Source organism: Budorcas taxicolor, chromosome 23, assembly GCF_023091745.1.
Source record: "Budorcas taxicolor isolate Tak-1 chromosome 23, Takin1.1, whole genome shotgun sequence".
Lineage (NCBI taxonomy): Eukaryota > Metazoa > Chordata > Mammalia > Artiodactyla > Bovidae > Budorcas > Budorcas taxicolor.
The window spans coordinates 41,908,385-41,931,433 of NC_068932.1; the positions used below are offsets into that span (position 1 = coordinate 41,908,385).

The window sequence follows — 23,049 nt, forward strand, 5'->3', positions numbered from 1 at the left end:
TGCCTCTCCTCTGTTTTCCTCCCCAGGGCCCTGGGTGGCTGTGAGGCTGGTGGGTGGTCCAGGGAGATGTTCAGGCTGCGTGGAAGTTCTGGTCGTCCAGGATGCATGGGGGACCGTGTATGACAACCTCTGGGGCCTGGCCGAGGCTGCCATCGTGTGCTGCTAGCTGGAGTGTGGCCAGGCTGTGGCGGCCCCCACGGGGGCTCATTTTGGGGCAGGTTCTGGGAAGGTCACGCTGGACAACATGAAGTGTGTGGGCAGCGAGAGCCACCTGGGGGCAGTACGTGCATGGGGGCGAGGCCGGGCATAATTGCGGGCACCAGGAGGACGCCAGTGTCATCTGCATAGGTGAGCAGCTGGCATCTCCCAGGATGTCACTGCTTTTATGCCCCTTCAGACATCTCAGTCCCTATTCACACCTGTTGTTCAGAATAAGCTGTTCATAATAAGCCACACTGATGTCTTTCAACTGTCAGGTGCCGACGATCCACCAGCCCTGACTCCTGTCCCCGAGTCTGAAGATGCTTCCTCTGTGCACACACTCACAGGTAGGTCCTCTGTGCCTGCTGTATTTGCTTTCAGCTCTATTAATCTTCCAGAAGTATTGTAAAGATACTTACTATAGTAAGTACAAACAAGTCAATCCTAAAGGAAATGAACCCCAAATATTCATTGGAGGGACTGATGCTGAAGCTGAAGCTTGAATACTTTGGCCACCTGATGCAAAGAGCTGACTCACTGGAAAAGACCCTGATGCTGGGAAGGATTGAAGGCAAAAGGAGAAGAGGGCAGGCAGAGAATGAGATGGTTGGATATCATCACCAACTCAATGAACATGAGTTTGAGCAAACTACAGAAGATAGAGAAGGACAGAGGAACCTGGCGTGCTGTAGCCCATGGGGTCACCAAGAGTCAGACGTGACTTATCGACTGACAACAAAAGATGCTTAAGGGAATAGCAGTTACCCACTTCCTATTTACTGTGCAAGGACTGCTGATAAGAACAAAAAAGGGCAGGGTATTTGGGATGCTCATCCATCACCTAAAATTCTTGAATGTTCCTTTCCTTTCAGTTATTTATGGGAAATCCATATTGTATCCCACTGATTTAGGAGCTGAATCTACTGTTAGTCGATTTGAAAAGGGTCCAAAGGACTTAAAGGTGTTATTAAAAGCAGATGATATTTGTACACCTGTCAGGTGGTAATAGCCGGGCGAGCTCCCTGCAATTGATGTTCACAGAGGCTGCAAGGATGCAGAAGGCAGCAGAGCTCCTGGTGCTGAGGCAGCCCGTGTGGGCACCTCTCCCCCCACATCTGACTTGTCTGGGTCACCATCTTCTCTGGCAGCAGCCTTCAGCACCTGCAGGTCGTTACTGAAGGCTGAAGCCGACTCCGTCGGCAACCAGTTAAAATTGAAACCAGAAATCAGTTCTTTACACTGAACATTCAGTTTGTTGGGTTAATTGCCATTTGGCATTTTAAACACTGATTTGGTCCAACTGACCCCATAATTAGACGGCAGGACTGTGAAGAAAGCTGAGTGCCGAAGAATTGATGCTTTTGAACTGTGGTGTCGGAGAAGACTCTTGAGAGTCCCTTGGACGGCAAGGAGATCCAACCAGTCCATTCTGAAGGAGATCAGCCCTGGGATTTCTTTGGAAGGAATGATGCTAAAGCTGAAACTCCAGTACTTTGGCCACCTCATGGGAAGAGTTGACTCATTGGAAAAGACTCTGATGCTGGGAGGGATTGGCGGCAGGAGGAGAAGGGGACGACCAAGGATGAGATGGCTGGATGGCATCACTGACTCGATGGACGTGAGTCTGAGTGAACTCTGGGAGTTGGTGATGGACAGGGAGGCCTGGCGTGCTGCAATTCATGGGGTCGCAAAGAGTCGGACATGACTAAGTGACTGAACTGAACTGAACTGAAGAAGGTTTGCTTGGATTGATGTTTTATGAGACAAAACGAGGTACAAGAGCTGCTCAAAGATGCCACGTTTGTCTCACATTGCTTGGGTACCACGCAGTCTAGGCAGGTTTGCCAAACACCTAGGGAGAGCTGGAGAAGTCCATTCATTGATATGAATGCTGCGTCTCCATGATAGAACACAGCTGGTTTTTTCCTAAAAGGGAAAAAAGAGATGGCAGCAAAGAGATCCCAAAATAAACTCATGGAGAGAGCACGGATGCGCCGACCATGGGGAATATTCTAAACCCTCATCTTAGAGACTGGATAACTGAGCTTAAAGATGGGGGAGAGGAGGTCTTCCCTGCCTAGAATTTTGTTTGTAGGGGAACCGGTGGAGGACCCAGTGCCTTGTATCTGAGTCTGACTTTCCAGAATGTTTTCATTGCGAAGAGTTTCTTTTCCTACATGGGATTAGGAGGCTCCTGATCACGAGCGATGTTCCTCTTTGTACCTGTTTGCAGATGCTGGCCTGTCAGCTACCATACCCACAACGGGCCCTCCCAGCCTTCACTCCACTCTCCCGCCAGCAGGTAACGCCTTTCTGTGACTTGGCCAGTCTTGCGCTTAGCATTTTCTGAGAAACTAGTGTATACCGTGCACAGAGTTAAGTGTGTTCCTCAGTAATCATAAAGCAAGCTGCTATTCCCAGCATTTCACAAGAAAATAAACAGAGACCCAGAGAACACAGTGAACAGATGTCACTGCTCAAATAACTAGTCACACAGTCATAAGTGGCAAAGGCTGGATTCACCCAGACCTGTTAACTACAAGGATCGTGTTGGTTTCACTGTGTTTTTCATGGTGACCTGGATCAAAGCTACCTAGACAAGGAGAAGGCATGAATAAGGGCTAATTGCTCATGCCAAGACTATTTGAGAAAATTATATGGAAATGTTAAGTATATTATTAAGCTGTCTACAAAGAGAATCTATTATAATAAAGGATATGATAGATACAATGTTAATTATTAATTCAGATTTTCCATTTTTCTCATCACTGTTTCATTTGGGCAAAATTGATCTCCTCAACTGGGCCTTTGCATGAGCTGATAAACCCTGCATTCAACCATTCTTGGCATATTTCCCCAAATATGGTCTAGTACAATCTTTTCTTGTCTGGAGAATTTCATGACAGAGAAGCCTGGCGGGCTACAGTCCATGGGGTTGCAGAGAGTTGGACATGACTGAGCAACTCACACTTCCACTTTTTTCAGTCTTTTTGATGTTGACACATAGCTGGGAGGATGTTGTTTCCATCTTACAGTTGAATTATAAGACAAAGTGGAGTCAGGGCCAAGCTTTGGAGCAGAGAAATTATGTCATTGTTCTGGGAGCTCAGTTGTGCCCCTGCAGTGGGATCCCTAAACTACACGCATGAAACAAGCCTAGGAATCCATTTGGAAAAAAACAAGCATCCTTTTTTATAATTAGTTGGACAATTGCTCAAAAAGAAGTAGCTTTTCACTATTGATGGGAGCTGCCCCGCTGCCTCTACTTGCTGAGCTGACATTTCTACAAGTGCATCTCCTGTGTGAATAGCATCACCAGGTAATCAAGGAATGTGAGTTGCTCAGTCCTGTCTGATTCTTTGGGACCCCATGAACTATATAGCCTGCCAGGTTCCTCTGTCCATGGAATTCTCCAGGCAAGAATACTGCAGTGGGTAGCCATTCCCTTCTCCAGGGGATCTTCCCAAGCCAGGGACTGAACCCACGTCTCCTGCGTTACAGGTGGATTTTTAACCGTCTGAGCCAGCAGGGAAGCCCAGTAATCAATGAACAAGTCCTTTAAAGGTGACCTGGGACTATGCACTCCCTGCTCTGTTGGGCTGATTCATAGAAGACAAGTCCTCCCAATGAAAGCAAATAGAAAAGCCAAATAAAGTAAAGAAAGCTGCAAAGCCTATTCTCTTACTCTTGGTGATAAGGATTATATGACCCAGAAACACCATTTCTGAATAGTTTATTAGCGCCTACCCATGTACCTCAGTAGAGGAAACCTCCCTGACCACAGAGAGCTAGGTCCCAATGCCTCTCCTCCTTGTTCCTCCCCAGAGGCCTGGGTGGCTGTGAGGCTGGTGGGTGGTCCAGGGAGATGCTCAGGCCGCGTGGAAGTTCTGGTCCAGGACACGTGGGGCACCGTGTGTGACGACCTCTGGGACCTGGCTGAGGCTGCCGTCATGTGCCGCCCGCTGGAGTGTGGCCAGGCTGTGGCGGCCCCCACGAGGGCCCACTTTGGGGCAGGTTCTGGGAAGATTGCGCTGGACGACATGCAATGTGTGGGCAGTGAGAGCCACCTGGGTCAGTGTGTACACGGGGGCGAGGCTGGGCACAACTGTGGGCACCTGGAGGACGCCAGCATTGTCTGCACAGGTGAGCGGCTGCTGTCAGTCCCTGCCTGGAGGGCTGCTCCTGTGGTCTCCCTACCCACCCCTACACACACACACACACACACCCCAGTGGCACACACACACCCCACAGCCCAGCCTCAGAATGTCAGTGGACCAGGCAGGCAGCCTGGCTCCTTCGCAGGTTGTTCAGCCACCCAACCACCCCCCTAGCTGCAGTGATTGTTGAATATGACTTATAGGCTGGATCTCAGCTCAGAAGTGGCTGGTTAGGTTTGAAAACTCTAAGCTGAACTTCAGTTTAGTGGCTCAGTCATGTCTGACTCTTTGCGACCCCATGACCTTGAATTTAGCCAAATCAGAATGTTTGGCATAAAAATCCAAATTCTTACATTTTGTGGCAAAAATAAAAGTAGAGGTGCATCAGGTTCAAAGCAGCAAACTCTCTTGTTCCATTAACTGACTGGACAGTCAGTTTTCTGGACAGGGCAGAAAGCCCTACGCCTCTGGACACCGAACAGCTTTCCTGTGCACACGACTCCCACCACTCAAGTCCCTTGTTTATCTTACCCCTGTGGGTCCTCATTAATGTTTGTGCGTGTGACTTCAGGGTGATGGACCAAGTTGTCAGCTGGTATGCCAGGCCTTCCACATCTGGGCCTGGTGACCTCCCCAGAACTATGTGTCCCTCTGGCTGGCTCTCTGCCCCCCAGTCTTTCCTGATTCTGCCCCACTGGTGACTTGAATAACGTCCCGATGAATGACGAGCTCTCAGGCTGCACCTGCCCACCTGGAGCCACCCTTGTCACCTCCTAAGGCCCCCAGGGAGCAGTGGTCCCTGAAGATGTCCTGGGACAGCCTAGGTTTGCTGTCTGGCCCTGTGTCCCAAATCCCCGGAGATGCCAGGCTCCTCACGGGCAGAGTGTCTGCCTCTCTGCCGCCCACCCCTCTCTACTTGTAGGATGTTCACAGTGAACGTCCTCCCATTAAGACGTGGTAACATGCATAGTCTCTCTCCATGTTACAGGTGCTGATTCCACAGCTGCTCCGCCTACAGGTAGGGCCCGTGCTACGTCTTCTGCCAGACTCTGCATGATGTGAGAAGGTCATGAGGCTTAGAGTCAGATCCTGGTTTGATTTGCAGCTTCATTCTTTCACTCAACCATGTGGCAGACTCTGCGCCAGTGAAGCACGGGGGCCCTGCAGTGGTCAAAGCCCTGGACCCTTCTTTCATGGGGTTTCCTCCCTAATGGGAGAGACAGCATGACACATGACCCCCTCAGTTAGACGACCACAGCCAAGACATGTCATCTCTCCTTCGCAGTTCATCACCATTCCTCTTCATTAAAGTGGGGGTAATACGGAGAATACAGAGTAAGGTCATGAACAGAGTGTGCTCAGTTCCTCAGTCGTCTCTGACTCTTTTGTGACCCCAGGGACTGTAGCCCACCAGGCTCCTCTGTCCATGGGATTTCCCAGACAAGAATACTGGAATGGGTTGCCATTTCCTACTCAAGTGGACCTTCCCAACCCAGAGATCGAACCTGTGTCTCCTGCATTGACAGATGGATTCTCTATCACTGAGCCTCCAGGGAAGCCCCAGGTCATGTATTAGATGATACCTAAAGATTCCTGGCACCTCGAAGGCACTCACACAGCCATGGCTCCTTCCTCTGGTCATGTGCCCACCTAAAGGAGGGCATGTGGGGATCAGAAGGCCCTGAGCTGTTGGAATCTGATCCCAACTTGTTTCTCTTCAGCTGAATAACCAAGGGCTTCCCTGGTGGCTCAGATGGTAAAGAATCTGCCTGCAGTGCAGGAGACCCAGGGTCAGTCCCTGGGTCAGGAAGATCCCCTGGAGGAAGAAATGGCACCCCACTCCAGTATCCTTGCCTGGAAAATCCCATGGACTGAGGAGCCTGGCAGGCTACAGTCCATGGGGTCGCAAAGAGTCAGACACGACTGAGCGACTTAACTAAATTTCAGTCTCCATGTCATTAGAACAGACACATTTGATGCCATGCTCCCTAAAATTCTATGCTTTTGATGTTCTGCGACTAACAAGGAGGGAAGAAGTAGCCACATAGGTTAGCTGAACTAAGTGTACACCAGTTGGAAAGCAAAAGATGGTTGTCGAAACACAGAGATGTAAGTCTTACAATAGAAATTGAGAGACACCTTACCCTCTAACATTTTGTTATGAAAAATTTCAGATATACAGAAAAGTTTGAGGAATATAACGGTTAACTCCTACCTGGATTCTATGCTAAATTTATCAATCCATCAATCATTCATCAACTTACCTTTTATTAAGGTTTTATTTATGTGCCGAAGGTTCACCCCTGTTAAGGTCCAGTTTGATGAACTTTGGTGATTGGACAGGGTTGTGTAATCACCACTGCAGTCGAGATACACAATAGTTCCCTCGACTCCAGAGGTTCCCTCGAGCATTTCAGACCTGCTACCCTCCTCCCTGCCCCCTCCCCCAAGGATTTGCTGTTTAGGTGAAGTCACTATGCCCCTGGGGCAAGGGTAACCAAGAAAGAGGTGACGGCCCCCTGACAGCCCGCATGCAGCAGGCCACTTGGGGCTAACTGTCTTTCCTTTTTCCAAGCGGCCATGTGGCCCGTGTCAGCTTGTCAACAGGCAGTAACGCCATGTTTCATCCGAAATGGGCATCTCGGGGATGTGAGATCACTGGCCTTAGCAGCGTCATCATTATTCCTGCTGAATCCTGATGGGAGGCAGCTGCCCCTTGGAGTAGCTGTTTACCTTCTCGCAATGTTCTGACTCTTCCCTCATGTCACTCCTCCCTTTTTACCCCATCAACAGCCTATGAGAACCTACTTCCCACGTCACCGGCAACATTGGTGGCCCAAAACCCACCTGCTTCAGCGCCTCCAGGTAAGGCCGTTCCTTCTTGTCTTGTGTCTTTGGATGGGACAGAGGTGACACGGTCACACGCCTTTCATTGCCCAGCAGGCCACCCAGGCTTATACATACAGCTGTCTCTGAGCTTCCCCGGAGCCGGTCAGGAGGCCTTATAGCTCCAAACCATTACCTCTGCCACAGGCTATTGACCCAGGCAAATCTCAGGCCACAAGCCCAGGGGGTTGAGGACTAGGAAAATAGACTCAGCCTCCTGGGAGGAGTGGGAGGGTCACACTGCAGAGAGTGCAGAGAGTGAAGCTAGAAGGTGAACAGTCTTAACCTGGGTGTGATTAGCTTGGCATCAGTTCTCAGATTGGTTGGCATCAAAGTGAAATTTTGAGCTTCATCAACATTCTGGTTTCAATTGATCTGAAGTCTACATGCTTGCAGTCAGCAGTTTTCATCTGATCGGGGTCCACTTCCTGCAAATACGACTTAGGATTCTGTGTCAGGCCTTTAAAGACGGATGCCATCAGACACCTTAGAAACGCGCGTTGGCATGGGACCCTCGTGGCAGCATGAAGGGTGTGGGTACAAAGCCACGGAAAGAAAGGAGAGCGAAGGTGGCAGAGGGCAGTCTGGTCCTCAACAGGCAGAGGGAGTGGCCAGCACCCTGAGACCCCTTTCCTCCCCCAGGAGGCTGGGCCCCCATGCGGCTGGCGGGCGGCCACGGGAGCTGCGCCGGCCGCGTGGAGGTTTTCTACCAGGGTGCCTGGGGGACAGTGTGTGACGACCTCTGGGACCTGCCGGAAGCAAACGTTGTCTGCCGGCAGCTGGGCTGCGGCTGGGCCATGGAGGCCCCGGGCGAGGCCCACTTTGGGGAAGGTTCCGGGAAGATCCTCCTGGACAACATGCAGTGCAGGGGGCATGAAGAGCGCCTGGACGAGTGCTCCCACACTGGCTGGTTTGCCCACAACTGCGGACACGGGGAGGATGCTGGCGTGGTCTGTTCAGGTAACCCCACTCCCTTCCCAGGCAGAGCCCAGCTGGGCCCTTTCGAGAAAGTCCTTTCCTAGGGACAGTGTAAAAAAATCACAGTTGAGAGTAAAGCAGGACAGGAACTTCCCTGGCGGTGCAGTGGTTAAAAATGCTCCTTCCAGTGTGGGGAACTTGGGTTCGATCTCAGGTTGGGGAACTAAGATCCCACAGGCCACAGAGCAGCTAAGCCTGAGGACTGTGATTAGACAGCCTGCAACAAAGAACCAGTGCAGCCCAAATTTTGAGAAAAGAAAAGAAAGCAGGATGTTTTTCACTGACAGCAGATGTTTTCATCTCTCCCACTTACAGATGCTGAATACTCAGTGGCCTTGCTACCAGGTGGGGAAGGTGGTGTTCACATGTGCGATTTCTCAAAACCTGGTGGGGGGGATTCTGCAGGAAATTGAATGGGTTCTGTACCCTAAGCCCGTAGAGCAGCTAGAGATGTGGAGTCGCTGGCTGCCCACTGGGAGAGAGGAAGAGCCCTTGGAAGTCATTTGGTCCCAACTCACCTTCTACCTCTTCAATTCACTGTGCATTCCACGCTCGGGAAGCAGATTCAAAATTTCTTAAACTTCTGCACAGCGCTTTGGGGTTGTGAGGGGCTGGCAGTGAGATGCGAGTGGGGAGTGGTTGGGATGAGAGAGGCAGTTATGGACACTTTCTACCCACGGACAGCAGAAGGCTGATGGGCCAGACTTGGCCCAAGTCAAGGCTCAGTTTAATTCCTACCCTCTCCTTGGCCCTGTCTCTGATCCTGGGCATTCTGACCCCACACTGCTTCCTTGTTGTTGGTTTTCCCACCTGCTCTCAGCATCAGTACTGAGTTTTCCACACCTGTGCCCCCTCTCCTTTATCAAACCTCCAGTCCCTTAATGCCTTGCCCTTGGCCAGCTCCTGGCCAAAGGGTGAGTCGTGACCAGAGCTGAGTGGACAAGGTCTGATAAAACTTCCGTCACATCCCCTTCTGGACTGCCAGCCTCAGGAGGTGGGAATGGATTAGTCCTCGGAGAGAGTCTCCAATAGGAAGTTCTAGGCCAGGTGTTGCTGGCTAGAGAGATGTTGGGGACAGCAAGGAGCCACAGTGACCTTAGGTCCTGACCCACCGTCTCTGAGCAGCACAGGTCAAAGGAAGCAGTCGGTCAGTGCCTCCTCCTGTACTTGCATTGAAGCCTCATAACTCCCCACACTGGGGTCACAGAAATTGGCCACAGGAGCCAGAATGTCCCATCTTTAGTTTTCTCAAATTCCCCAGTTAAAAAATATCTCGTTTACATTCTCCGATTCTCCGTATCCTTCTCTGTCCTTTCTGTTCCATCTTCCTTTTTTCGTTTGTTTTGTCCCTCTCCTCTTGCTGGTATCTTGGGCTTTCAGAAGCTCCATTAAACTTTTCTTAGCACCTCTTGGAGATAAAGCGCTAGGATAACATGACAAGAGGATGAATGCATCCAAGTCCGAAAGATCTGGATCAGTGCGTCTTCCCTCCTGCACGTGACCACCCCCTGCATGCTCTGCTTCACCCCCAGAGACTGGCTCAGGAGCTCGGGGAGGGGCCCTGGTGATGTATCTCTTCCCGGCTCCTTGGCTGCTCCCTGTGGGTTGTGTCACCCTCGGTGCCAGCTGATGGCCCCATTGTGTTTGATGACGTCCTTTGTGTTTGACAGGTCCCCCTTTGGATGTCATGGCAGAGACGGAGGCTGCAGGTGAGACCAGGCTTGGCTGCCCTGATCATCGTCATCTAGCTCAGGCCCTAAAGTGATTTTTCGAGGAAATTGAGCAAAATACTACTGCCCTGTCGAAGTCACCCCTCTGAGCCTGCATTCTGAGTGACTTGTCCAATAATGAAGGTTCCAGTTCCATTTCTATTAGTTCAAGAAGGTAGTCCAAATGATCAAGTGTGGCCAGCCTTCCTGGTCTCCCAGCATGGACACCACATGTGCATTACAGACATGGGGCCATCAGCACAGCCACATTGCCAGGGCACTACCCCAGGGCATCATTTTAGAGGGCTTTCACCACAGTGGGCACCTTCTCTGCCCTCTCTCCTTCTCTGACTCTGTGTCCTTCTCTGTTCTTTCTTTTTCATCTTCCTTTTTTGGTTTCTCTGGTTTAGCCAGTATCCTGGGCTCTCAGAAGCTCAGGATAAGCTTTTCTTAGCACCACCTGGAGTTGAAGGGTTAGAATAACGTAAATGCCTGGAGGGCCTGGCTGGTCCTTCTGGGAGGAGCCAGCTGAGTGTAAGTCCGCTTCTTACACAACCAGGTAATCTGATGGAGAAAGCTGCTGCTGCAGCTGCCACCTTTCATTTTGAACTAAATAGTGGACAGATGGATAGACAGACAGACAAGCAGGTGGAGAATCAAATGGACAGTGAGTGGACAGATGGACACAGAAAAAAATCAGAGTTGGAGAGGCTGGATGACTCAGGGCAACTTCTTTCCACTTAGTGGATTTTCAGTGGTCTAATTTCAATCAATTACAAGTGCTAGTGGGTAGAACACTGCCGTCTTCATATATAGAAGCTCCACGTGAGCTTGACCTTAATTGTGAAAATAAAATAGTTTATTCATTATTACTGATAAAATCAAAGCTATATGATATAGGACACAGTGTAACCGAAACTGGGGTCTGGCTGCTCACTGCTCAGAAGCCAAGAAAGACAAAGCTGGTGGAAAGGAAAGTTTGCCTTATCTTGGATGCCAGCAGTTGGAGACTGGGGGAGTGGCACCTGTCCAAAGGCTGACTCCCCTTTCCCCGACATTCAGGGGGGCAAGAGCTTTTAGAGGCTGAGGGAGGGGGCTACATGCAGAAGCAACACAGTCAGCTCTGACCAGCATCATCTTGATACAGTTACAAATTAATTCAGTTCAGTTCAGTTCAGTTCAGTGGCTCAGTCGTGTCCGACTCTTTGTGACCCCATCGACTGCAGCACTCCAGGCCTCCCTGTCCATCAGCAACTCCTGGAGTTTACTCAATTCGTGTCCATTGAGTCAGTGATGCCATCCAACCATCTCATCCTCTGTCATCCCCTTCTGCTTGTGCTTTCAATCTTTCCCAGCATCAGGGTCTTTTCCAATAAGTCAGTTCTGCTCATCAGGTAGCCAAAGTGTTGGAGTTTCAGCTTCAACATCAGTCCTTCGAATGAACACCCAGGACTGATCTCCTTTAGGATGGACTGGTTGGATCTCCTTGCAGGGACTCTCCAGAGGGACTCTCAAGAATCTTCTCCAGCACCACAGTTTAAAAGCATCAACTCTTTGGCGCTCAGCTTTCTTTATAGTCCAACTCTCACATCCATACATGACTACTGGAAAAAAACCATAGCCTTGACTAGATGAACTGGACAAATTAATTAGGTACAGTTAATTTTCAGTTTCGGGGGTCAGTTTGTTTCCATTTCCTCTGAGGCCAGTTCTCAGAACTGTGGCAGCTTCTGTCATGGGTACACTCTGCTCATCACATAGTTAACCTCTCCACCTGGTGGGGGTTTCAGTATCTATAAGACAGCTCACAGGATAGGGCTCAGAATATTACCTGCAGCCCTTGAGGAGGAACTAAAGGTCTCTGGCTTTGCTCACTGACTGCGTTGCTATGAACTGCTCTCCCTTGACTGGTCCCCTTTGTTCCTGCAAGTTCTCCCTTCTCTGATTAAACTTAGTCTTTGGCTAAAGCTTTTCCGCAGACAAAAGGCAGGTGGAGGACATGGGGGATGGGCAGGCAAGGACCATAGAGTCCTGCTCCGTTTCCCCAGCACTGGGGAGTAACCAAGGGAAAGGTTCAGGCGGATTCTGGATAACTGCCCTACCCAGAACGCACATGTCAGTGGCAAAATTCTCTTGAGATCAAGAGATACTGCAAACTTCAGACCTAATGTCATGTCCTAATTCCTAAGTTTACAAGAATTTTTTGACTGGTTTATACCTCTGCTACATCCTACGATGTACCCAACAAAGCAATGACCCATGAAACCTTTCAAGGGGAAAAAAAATGAAAGAAAAAAGAATGTCAACTATAGTGAACTGAACAATGAAAAAAACTGAAATTCTGAAATATCTCTCTGCTTTTAGGAAAATCTCAGTGTGGCAGAATCATTACTAACTCATCTGGAGCCATCAGGAATCCCCCTCGGAACAAAATGCATGACAACATAACGTGTGTGTGGGAAATCAGAGCCAACGCATCTGACCACATACGACTGGCGTTTCCATACCTTAAGTAAGTCAGAAGGACTTTCCTTAACTGCACCATGTGGTGTAAGATTCCAAGCATTTATTTCTTTGGTTGATTCCTGCAATTAAAAGAGTCTTTCTTTTTAAGTTTCTATTTTGAACTAACCGTTGGAAAAGACTCTTGAGAGTCCCTTGGACTGCAAGGAGATCCAACCAGTCCATCCTAAAGGAGACCACTCCTGGGTGTTTATTGGAAGGACTGATGCTGAGGCTGAAACTCCAATACTTTGGCCACCTCATGTGAAGAGTTGACTCATTGGAAAAGACCCTGATGCTGGGAGGGATTTGGGGCAGGAGAAGAAGGGGACAACAGAGGATGAGATGGCTGGATGGAATCACCGACTCGATGCACACGAGTTTGGGTGAACTCCGGGAGTTGGTAATGGACAGGGAGGCCTGGCATGCTGCGATTCATGGGGTCGCAAAGAGTCGGACACGACTGGAGCGACTGAACTGAACAAACACATAAGAAGCTAGAAAAATAACAGAGTTCCATGTCCCCTTCACACTTCTTTCTCCATTGGTGACATCTTATATACCTGAAGAATAGTATCAAAAACACAAATCTGATATTAGTATAATGCTGTTAGCTGGAATATAGACTTACTCAGTTTTCACCGTTTTTCACTTGCACTTACGTGTGTGTGTAGTTCTGTGCAGTTGTATCCCATGTGCATGTCCATGTCTAGGTCCTCTGGGTTTCCCCCGTGGCTCAGCAGTAAAGAATCTGCTGGCAGTGCAGGAACCGCAGGAGACATGGGATCAGTCCCTGAGTCGGGAAGATCCCCTGGAGGACGGTCTGGCAAGCCACCGCAGTATTTTTGCCTGGAGAATCCCATAGACAGAGGAGCCTGGCGGGCTACATTCCACAGTGTTGCAAAGCGTCAGACACAACTAAAGTGACTTAGCACACACGCACGCATGCATAGGTCCATGAGACCACCACTACAATCTACAGCAGCGATCCCCTACCTTTTGAGCATGAGGGATCAGCTTCATAGAAGACAATTTTTCCGCAGATGGCGCGGGATGGTTTCAGGATGATTCACATGCATTTTATTTATTGTGTACTTTATTTTTATTATTATATAACTCCACGTCAGATCATTAAGCATTAGGTGTTGGAGATCAGGGACCCATGATCTGGAAGCAGAGAGTGTGTTCGCCGACCACAAGGGGGTAACTACTTTGTCCCGCGTGTTTACAGCCACCCCCGCCCTGGCAGCCACCAAACTATTCTCCAGTTCTACGTAGGTTTGTCATTTTGAGACCCTTCAATCTATGGAGTCATACAGTATTCTTTTGAGATTCACTTTTCTCACTCTGCTTAAGGCCCTTGAGCTCCATCCAGGCTGTTGTCTGTATCAAGAGTTTGTTTCTTGTCATTGCTGAGAAGGGTTCCATTGTGTGGAAACCAGAGTTTGTATAACCATTTCTTCCAGTGAAGGACGTTCAGGCTGTTCCTAGCCCCTCTATTATAGCTAAAGCTTCTATGAGCATTCATACACAGGTTTTTGAATGAACTTAAGTTTTCATTTCTCTGGGATTGATGATTGAGAATCAACTGCTAAGTCGTGTAGTATGTACATTAAAGAACATGTCAAACTATTTTCCAGAGTGATTGCCATTTTGCATTCCTTCCAACAACATATGACAGATATAATTTCTCCATATCCTAGCCAGCATTTGCTGTGACTTTTTGTATTTTTGCTGTGTTTGTTCAATTATGTCTGTCTTTTTGCGACCCCATGGACTGCAGGCTTCCCTGTCTGTCACCAACTCCTGGAGCTTGCTCAAACTCATGTCCACTGAGTTGGTGAGGCCATCCAGCCATTTCATCCTCTGTCATCCCCTTATTCTCCTGCCTTCAGTCTTTCCCAGTATCAGGGTCTTTTCTAATGAGTTGGCTCTTTGCATCAGGTGATATCCATTAATTTTTGTATTAGCAAAAATTTTTTAGCAAAAACCGTTTTTAGCAAGCAGGTCCTGTATATGTGTCGTTAAATGTATATGTTGGTGTTCCTTTTTTCTTTTTGGAGTGATTGTAGATAGTACTGTTTTATAATTTTGGTTTCCACATGTTTGTTAGAATATGATTGATTTTTGTGCCCATGAATTTGTAGTTATAATGAAATTCACCTTGTATACTTTGTATAGGGGTATGTGTGTGTGTGTGATGGGGTGTGAGAAAGAAAGCTTGATAGTATGTGTGTATGTATTTCAGCTTGCTGGTTGAAGATACAGATTCCATGGAACCCTCAGACCTAATAAAACAGGAAAATTTAAGTTTTAATATTGTAAACTGTCAAGGTTGTTGTCATTCATAGGTGAACGTTTTATGGAAACTAACCTTCAGAAAAAAATTATTTATTGCTCTCGACTTTTGCTTCATCAAAATATGACTTGAAACAGACATCTCATCAGGCTGAGATGTGAGAACGGTTTTCTGATTCCTGCGTTCTGTACAAAACTTCACAATAAGGAACAACAAAATCAGATGACTTCCACAAAGCCGGCTGAGCCGATTTGGTAGTGCACCTCCCTCTCAGGCAGGCCGGCTGCTGAAAGCCCGGACGCAGGTTGTTTGGACCCTGGAGCCATGTCCTAGTGGCTGCCCACTGGCTGGCCCTGCCCTTGGGCCCAGGTTTCAAGGTACCTGTGGCCTCAGGGTACTCAAGACCTCATCAGGGTTACAACTACGATTCCAGGCTTCTCTCCCCTCTTCTAGTTAAAATCCCATTCCCAAGGGTAATGGCTCTCAGAAAAAATGGGGTAAAAGGAATCTACTATGTTTGGGCCCATCCTGGTGGCTCAGGCAGTAAAGAATCTGCCTGCAGTGCAGAAGACCTGGGCTCGATCCCTGGGTTGGAAAGATCCCCTGGAAAAGGGAATGGCCACCCACTCCAGTGTTCTTGCCAGGAGAATTCCGTGGACAGAGAAGCCTGGCAGGCTACAGTTCATGGGGTGGCAAAGAGTCGGACATGACTGAGGGACTTCACATACACACACACACATACACACACAGACACACAGACACACAGACACACAGACACACACACACACACACACACACACACTATGTTCGAATGATGACAGCCTTTTGATCTTGCCCCAGCCTCTTGATAGCAGCAGAATAGTCTGCCTCACAGCAGACCTCTGAGATCTGCTGAGGGAGAGACTAAAGCTCCCATGGTGCTTGCTTCCCCAGCTTAGACTGCACCAATGAGTATTTTGAAATCCTGGACGGCCCTCCATCCTCAGCAAAGTCCCTGGGGAAGACCTGCTCTGGAACCTATCTCACCTACTCGTCGTCCTCCAGCTCCCTGACGCTCGTGTACTACCGAAGCTACAACAACATAGGGAAAAACTTCGCAGCATATTATTACTCCGAAGCCAAAGGTAAGAAAGGGTGGTTAAGGAAAAACGATCTGGAGCTGGGCTGTCTGTCTGGGGACTCTGGGGTTTTGGGCAAGAGACTCAGCCTCTCCATGCCTTGGTCCTGTCCCTGTGTAACGGGGAGAAGAGAGCCTTACTTCTTAGGTTTGCTGTGAGCGTTCCCGGAAAAGATGCCGAGTAGAGCCCTCTGCACAGTGATGCACGTGATAAACGCTCAGTAATTGGCAGCCTCATCACGGGCTGTTCTTTCTCATGTAACCATCTGATGGCAGGCAGCCCACTAGGAAGCCACTGCTGAAGTTACTGTGAGTACTAGGTGGGTGTCTACAGAAGAAGGTGTGATCCCAGCCTAAGGGAGTCTCATGTACAACCTAGAAGGACTTCGAGACAAACACATGGTATAATTCAAGGACAAACAGAGCACGGTGGCACTAGTGGTAAAGAACCCACCTGCCAGTGCAGAAGATGTAAGAGATGCGAGTTCAATCCCTGGGTCGGGAAGATCCCCTGGAGAAGGGCACGGCCACTCACTCCAGCATTCTTGCCTGGAGAATCCCGTGGACAGAGGAGCTGTCCCGAGGACATGCAGCGATGGGTCCTGTACTGTTTACCGCAAAGAGGAAAGAGTCTGAACTGGTGAAGAGTTCCAGCATCCTCTGTGTCCAGGAAGCTGCTCATAAATCTCTGTAATCTTACCAAGTGCCAGGGGGTCTCACTGAGTGAGCTCGGGGAACATGCTGTTAAACACAAAGGAGATACTCTGGGGCACAAGGTGGGCCAGGGGAAGTCACTGGGATTAGCATTTAACAATTGCTGATGATGATCCTCTTGTATTTGCAGACGCTGTTTCACAGACCCCACATTTAATCAGTGAGTCACCTTTCCTGGCATTATTTAATCTTCATTCCATGTTCATGTTTATTCCCTTGTCCCCGCTCCTGGTGATTTTACTGTCATAGTCTGACCTCTCTTATATATGTTGCCTAATTTCCTTTGTAAATCCACCTTATTTGAGAGAGTCTGTCTACACAAGTTACGCAAGTATGAAGACAGTAGAACTAAGTTACACACATTAACCATTGGGTACTATATATTGATAAATTATCCACTTGATTTCCTTAATTCCTTGTTTTTATCAAAGACAATGAAAGGCGTCTAATCAGACACTCCACATGCAGGGAAAGTTAATAACAAAAACCTAAAGCAGAAGCTTACAGAAGAAAGAGCTGTTTTCCCCAGAAGAGCCCTGATGGCGAATGTATTTTAACACAAAATGGCACAATGTAAACGCCAGATTTCCATGGCTGGGCAGAGGAGGGAATATCACTTCCGCTGGATCTCACAGCCCTGCCGACATCGAGACTCACCTGTAAGGAGAATTTGACTTCGGAGGTCACAGAGTATATGGACGATAGGAAAAATGAATCAGCCAGAATTTTGGCATTTAGTGGAGACTAAACTCAGACTTGTCTGCATCCTCCCGTTTTACTCAAGGGTGTCTTCTTGTATCCACAGCGATCCCAACAGCAACACCCAGAATGGTAACAGCAAGACCAGGTAAGCCGTGGAACACATGCACACACCCATTGTCCTTGCCTCTGGGTGGCTGTGTTTATGTCTTCATCTGTAGCTGCTTCGTAGGCAGAGGCTGGACCGACTGCAAGTGGTTCGTCTACTTGCAAATATTTGCCGGCTGACCCTGTGCAGACTTTGCAGGGCCATTCACAGCTCTTGGGATCTTTTGGCTCTAGGATCCTAGGATAAGCGGAATTCATTTTTTCAGCACTTTTCGGAGTCATCAAAGTCCAAGGAACTTATAAGCACCCTCCAGTGGGTTTCTGCCGTTTCTTTTTACGGCCTGTCCTGCTCATTGTTAACCTCACACCTGTATCACTAATACACTTATTCCAAGTGAGTAGAGTGCCAGACGCATTCCAGGGGCAGTGAGCTAGAATAGCAGAGAGAAGAAAAATAGTGAACTTCGGAATCAGGAGAACGAGTTGCGATCAGCTACTGACCGGACACGGGATTTAGGCTAAGTCACTTTGCTTCTCTGGGCTTCCTCAGTGGCTCACCCGTAAAGAATCTGCCTGCAATGCAGGAGCCGTAGGAGCTGCAGGTTTGATCTCTGGATCAGGAGGATCCCCTGGAAAAGGAAACGGCAACCCACTCCAGTCTCCTCATCTGGAAAATCCCATGGACAGAGAAGCCAGACAGGCTGTAGTCCATGGTGTCACAAAGAGCTGGACACGACGGAAGCAACTTAGCATGCACACGTGCACTTTGCTTCTCCAGCTATCAGTGTCCTCAGAGATAAAAGTGGCTTATCTTCCTGAGTTACTATGAAGTTGTAGGTGGACACACAAATACATATACACACACAAAAGCACTTCAGAAAATCACAAATCACTATGCAAGTTATTCTGGTTTTCTGCATTTAGCCAACACAGGTTGGCATATAGCTCTGGCCCAATAGATGTTCATTTAATGCATGTTTTAGGCTAAATGTTGTTTTGACAGTTTTAGTGACTTTAGTGTCACTTTTGTGACATTTTTTTTTTACTTTTGTGACTAGTTGACTGACCTTTTACTGAGTTCTCCATCCCAAGCAGTCGTGTGGGGTGAGGAGCTCAGCTAGCCTCAGAGGAGTGAGCATGTGCCCAGGAGGCTAAGCTCACCCAGTCTCTGTCTGCAGGGGACTGGCCAGAGCTGCGGCTGGTGGGCGGCTCAGGACGCTGCTCAGGACGCGTGGAGGTCCTGCATCGGGGGGCCTGGGGCACCGTGTGTGACGACCTGTGGGACCTGAACGAAGCCGAGGTCGTGTGCCGGCAGCTGGGGTGCGGTCGGGCCGTGTCCGCCCTCGGGAAGGCCCACTTCGGCCCGGGCTCTGGAGACATCTTCCTGGATAACCTGCAATGCGCCGGGGCGGAGCGCTACCTGGGCCAGTGTGCCCACTCGGGCTGGTCGGAGCACAACTGTGGCCACCACGAGGATGCTGGGGTCATCTGCTCAGGTAGCCTCTCCTCCTCCCGCCGGTCACCACCCAAGTGCCTCAGGACCACCCTGCTAGAATTCAGAGTCAGCCAGGGACAAAGACAGGCTTCCCTGGTGGCTCTGCGCTTAAGAACCTGCCTGCCAAGCACGAGATGCAGGATCAATCCCTGGGTTGGGACAGTCTCCTGGAGAAGGAGCCAGCAACCCACTCCAGTATTCCTGCCTGGGAAATCCCATGGACCTGGAGGCCACAGTCCATGGGGTTGCAAGAGTTGGACAGGACTTAGAAACTAAACTGCCACCACCAGGGTTGAAGACAAGATCCTCAAACATGTAGCATTTGATGTTTGCTTTATCCCTTTAGGGCTTCCCTGTGGCTCAGCTGGTAAAGAATCCACCTGCAATGCAGGAGACCTGGGTTGGATCCCTGGGTTGGGAAGATACCCTGGAGAAGGGAACAGCTACTCACTCCAGTATTCTGGCCTGGAGAATTCCATGGACTATATAGTCCATGGGGTCGCAAAGTGTTGGACACAACTAAACGACTTCACTTCACTTCACTTATCCCTTCTAAGCTGATTGAACAAATAAGATTTTAACTGATTCCCAGAATAAAATCTTAAAATTTTCTAATTTGAGAGTAAGAATTACCAAAGGAATGTGTACCTTACTGCATACAGACATATGAGAAAAACATGATTAATTATGGGGATTTTTAAGGAGTATTTGTAAAGGTCTTTGTTTAAAGGGGCAGCCAATGTGGCAAGTCTAAGGAAGACTGCAGGGCTGGGCAGACTTGAGTCTGGATCTCTGAGCTGTGATGACGCTCAGACAGCATCTGAGCAACTTCTACGTTCTTGGAGCCTCAGTTTCTTCATCTGTAAAATGAGGAGACTGCTTGCTTTCTGGCAGGACTGCTGAAAGGGCTCCTGCAAGCTGTCTTTTGGAGAGCACCTGCAGAGTATCAGTACCTGACAAAGGGCTGCATTTTGGGCAGTTTTTACACCGTTTTCCTCACTCAGTCGTCTAACACCAGAGAATCAGTAAACTAAAATGGCTGATTTTAATTGCCTTGCGACAGCTTTTCAAAGTACTTTGGGATAGAGACTCCCACAGTGGTCTAGTGGTTAAGACTTCACCTTCCAGGGCAAACGGTGAGGGTTCAGTCCCTAGTGAGGGAGCTCTGATCCCACGTGCCTTGTGGCCAAAAAAACAAAACATAAAACACAAGCAATATTGTAACAAATTCAATAAAGACTTAAAAAATGGTCCACATTAAAAAAAAAATATATATATATATATATATCTTTAGGTGTGAACAGCTAGAAGTGAGTTAATCACCTCTGGAAGGTCTAGTAATAGCCCTTTCCAATAGCGAGATAATCTCTGTAAACTAGCAGCTATAATATTCGGTGTGATTCGAGAGTTTTGGTAACTAGAACTTGAAAGAGCCCTTGTTCATAGACATGCCACATGGATGGAGTTGGTGTCTGGGACTTTTAACTGGTTGTTGTCGTTCCGTCACTAAGTCATGTATGATTCTTTGCAACCCCGTGGACTGCAGCACGCCAGGCTTCCCTGTCCTTTGCTCTCCCGAATTCATGTCCACTGAGTCAGTAGTGCTATCTAACCATCTCATCCTCTGCTGCCCTCTTCTCTTTTTGCCTTCAATCTTCCCCAGCAGCAGGGCTTTTCCAATGAGTCAGCTCTTTGCATCCGGTGGTTTAATTGGGGGCACATCTTTTTTAAAATTATTTGTATTTGTTTGACTGTGCCAGGTCTTAGTCGTGGCACTAGGGGTCTGAAGTCTTCCTTGGAATGTGCTGGATCTTTAGACATGGCATGCAAACTCTCAGTTGCAGAATGTGGGATCTAGTTCCCTGGCTAAGAATTGAACCTGGCCCCTTGCACTGGGAGCGTGGAGTCTTAGCCACTGGACCACCAGGCAAGTCCTAGGAGGTGCATATTTTAAAACACTGTCTTGTCTGCTGGAGGGTTCACTCACCCATCTGCTTACTTGGAGGTGTCTTATTATCTGTGGCATGTCCAACCCAGTCACAGCCTCATGGGGTGTTTTTATTCCTAAGGTTCAATGCTCTGGGGAACGACCATCCAAATCTGAAGTGTGGAGTGTTAGGCGCTCAGCTGTGTTCGACTCTTTGTGATCCCGTGGACTGTAGCCCACCAGGTTCCTCTGTCCATGGGATTCTCTAGGCAAGGATACTGGAGTGAGTTGCCATTCCCTTCTCCAGGGGATCTTCCCGACCCATGGATTGAACCCATGTCTCCTGAACTGAAGGCAGATTATTTACCATCTGAGCTACCATGAGATGCCCCCAGGGTGAAACTCATTTGCCTCAAAATCAGGAGTCTAGGTCATATCACCCCAAATGTGCACATCCATCTGATCATTTTCTTATAACACAGTAACCAACTCACAACCAGCAAGAAACCTCCTATGTCTATAGCTGAATCTGTTTCTCCCAATACTGTGATATTTACAGGGACTCATTTTTTCCTATATCAGATGAATAATCATTTATAAGGATATGAGGAAAATCTTTGCTGTTGGTTATAAAAGTCAGGATTTCAGGAAAAGACTGACTTATTTTTTCTCTGCGTAAACAGAGGCAGGAGACTCATCTAACAGCTCAGGTAGGTCACGCCTTTTTTTTGATGGGAGTTGAATATCAGCTGTTTGTGATTTATTGCTGGGCTCAGTTCATTATTTGTCTAAGCTGCTGATATTTTCATGGCTTTAAGATGCCATTTAAAGGTGTTATTTGGAAATACTCCTTTCGATATTGTTACAGGTGATGATGTCTCTATGTGTGTGGGTTAGAGACACATATGTGCAGGCATGAAATGGCACTTCAAGGTCTTTTTGCAAAAGTTTTCCCCTTACTCAAAGGCATTTCCCTGAGTCTGTCCTTGACGGGGTCCTCCTCAGTGTTTTAAGAGGAGTGCAGCCACACCCCATCACTCTCTTGAGCACACCTTGGTCTTTCTTTTCACGGCCTTGTACTGGTGTGAGAAAGCATTACACTTGTGTCTGTAGACTGCAGGCTTCCTGAGGCAGGAGACATACCTCTTTGATTTGCATCTGTATCGTCAGAGCTTAACATGAAAGGCAGTCAGTTTCTCTTCGAACACTGTTGAAATGACATTACACTGACTGAAGGTCCCATAGTCTGCATGCAACTCAGACACATGTGAGCAACGTGAGGAACAGGCCCCAGAGGTCAAGACAGGGGCGTCCCTGCACACCCGCATCGTCCCGGCCTGGGGCCGGTGGGCCCCCTGGGGTCTCCTGGGGACTCACAGGCCCCTCTGTCTGCAGGAGACTGGCCAGAGCTGCGGCTGGTGGGCGGCTCAGGACGCTGCTCAGGACGCGTGGAGGTCCTGCATCGGGGGGCCTGGGGCACCGTGTGCGACGACCTGTGGGACCTGAATGAAGCCGAGGTCGTGTGCCGGCAGCTGGGGTGCGGTCAGGCTGTGTCCGCCCTCGGGAAGGCCCACTTCGGCCCGGGCTCTGGAGACATCTTCCTGGATAACCTGCAATGCGCCGGGGCGGAGCACTACCTGGGCCAGTGTGCCCACTCGGGCTGGTCGGAGCACAACTGTGGCCACCACGAGGATGCTGGGGTCATCTGCTCAGGTAGCCTCTCCCCTCTTGGGCTATAATTTCAGATGTTATGGTTGAAGACATTGTGAAACCATGCATCCCAGGTGGAATTTTTCAACCACCCATCCAACTATCCGTCTGCTCATTCTGTTGCCAGCCAATCCACGAGTGCCCACTGTGTGCCAGGCACTGGGCTCAGGCACACGTCCTGCCCTGGGCACCCCCCAGTTGCACATGGAAGGCCTTGAATGTTAGTGTGAACTGGCATCTCACAGCCCCGCCTTGCTGAATCCTGGACCCCACCCCACACCTAGAGATTGTGATCAACTAGGTTTGGGAAGGGACGCTGGAATCTGCATTTTAACAGATGATCCGGGTGATCCTGCATAAGAGGGGCCACGGGTAATCCAGCCCTGGTGACTGGGGAAGGGGCAGAGTTGACCCAGATGCTCTACCCCAGCCTCTGGGGCCAAGGACCCTGCCGGAGGCGGACTGGAATGACCCAGGAGCAGCGCTCTAAGTCCTGGGCCCAAAAAGACCAGGGTCCTCCCCACTTCCTCCCCACCAGCCCCCTTGT

At 49.0% G+C, this 23,049-nt stretch overlaps 1 protein-coding gene across 1 annotated transcript in view; it reads left to right on the plus strand.

Annotated features, from left to right (window-relative positions):
* Positions 1 to 244: 244 nt before the first annotated feature.
* LOC128067769 (putative DMBT1-like protein) overlaps positions 245 to 23,049 on the plus strand; it is a 34,837-nt gene continuing 12,032 nt past the window's right edge. The window contains 12 exon segments of the mRNA XM_052660827.1: positions 245 to 280; positions 431 to 548; positions 4,027 to 4,344; positions 7,152 to 7,223; positions 7,887 to 8,204; positions 9,893 to 9,931; positions 12,296 to 12,443; positions 15,666 to 15,856; positions 16,694 to 16,723; positions 17,369 to 17,410; positions 18,549 to 18,931; positions 22,172 to 22,505. Of these exon segments, the coding sequence (XP_052516787.1) occupies positions 245 to 280; positions 431 to 548; positions 4,027 to 4,344; positions 7,152 to 7,223; positions 7,887 to 8,204; positions 9,893 to 9,931; positions 12,296 to 12,443; positions 15,666 to 15,856; positions 16,694 to 16,723; positions 17,369 to 17,410; positions 18,549 to 18,931; positions 22,172 to 22,505 (2,029 nt within the window).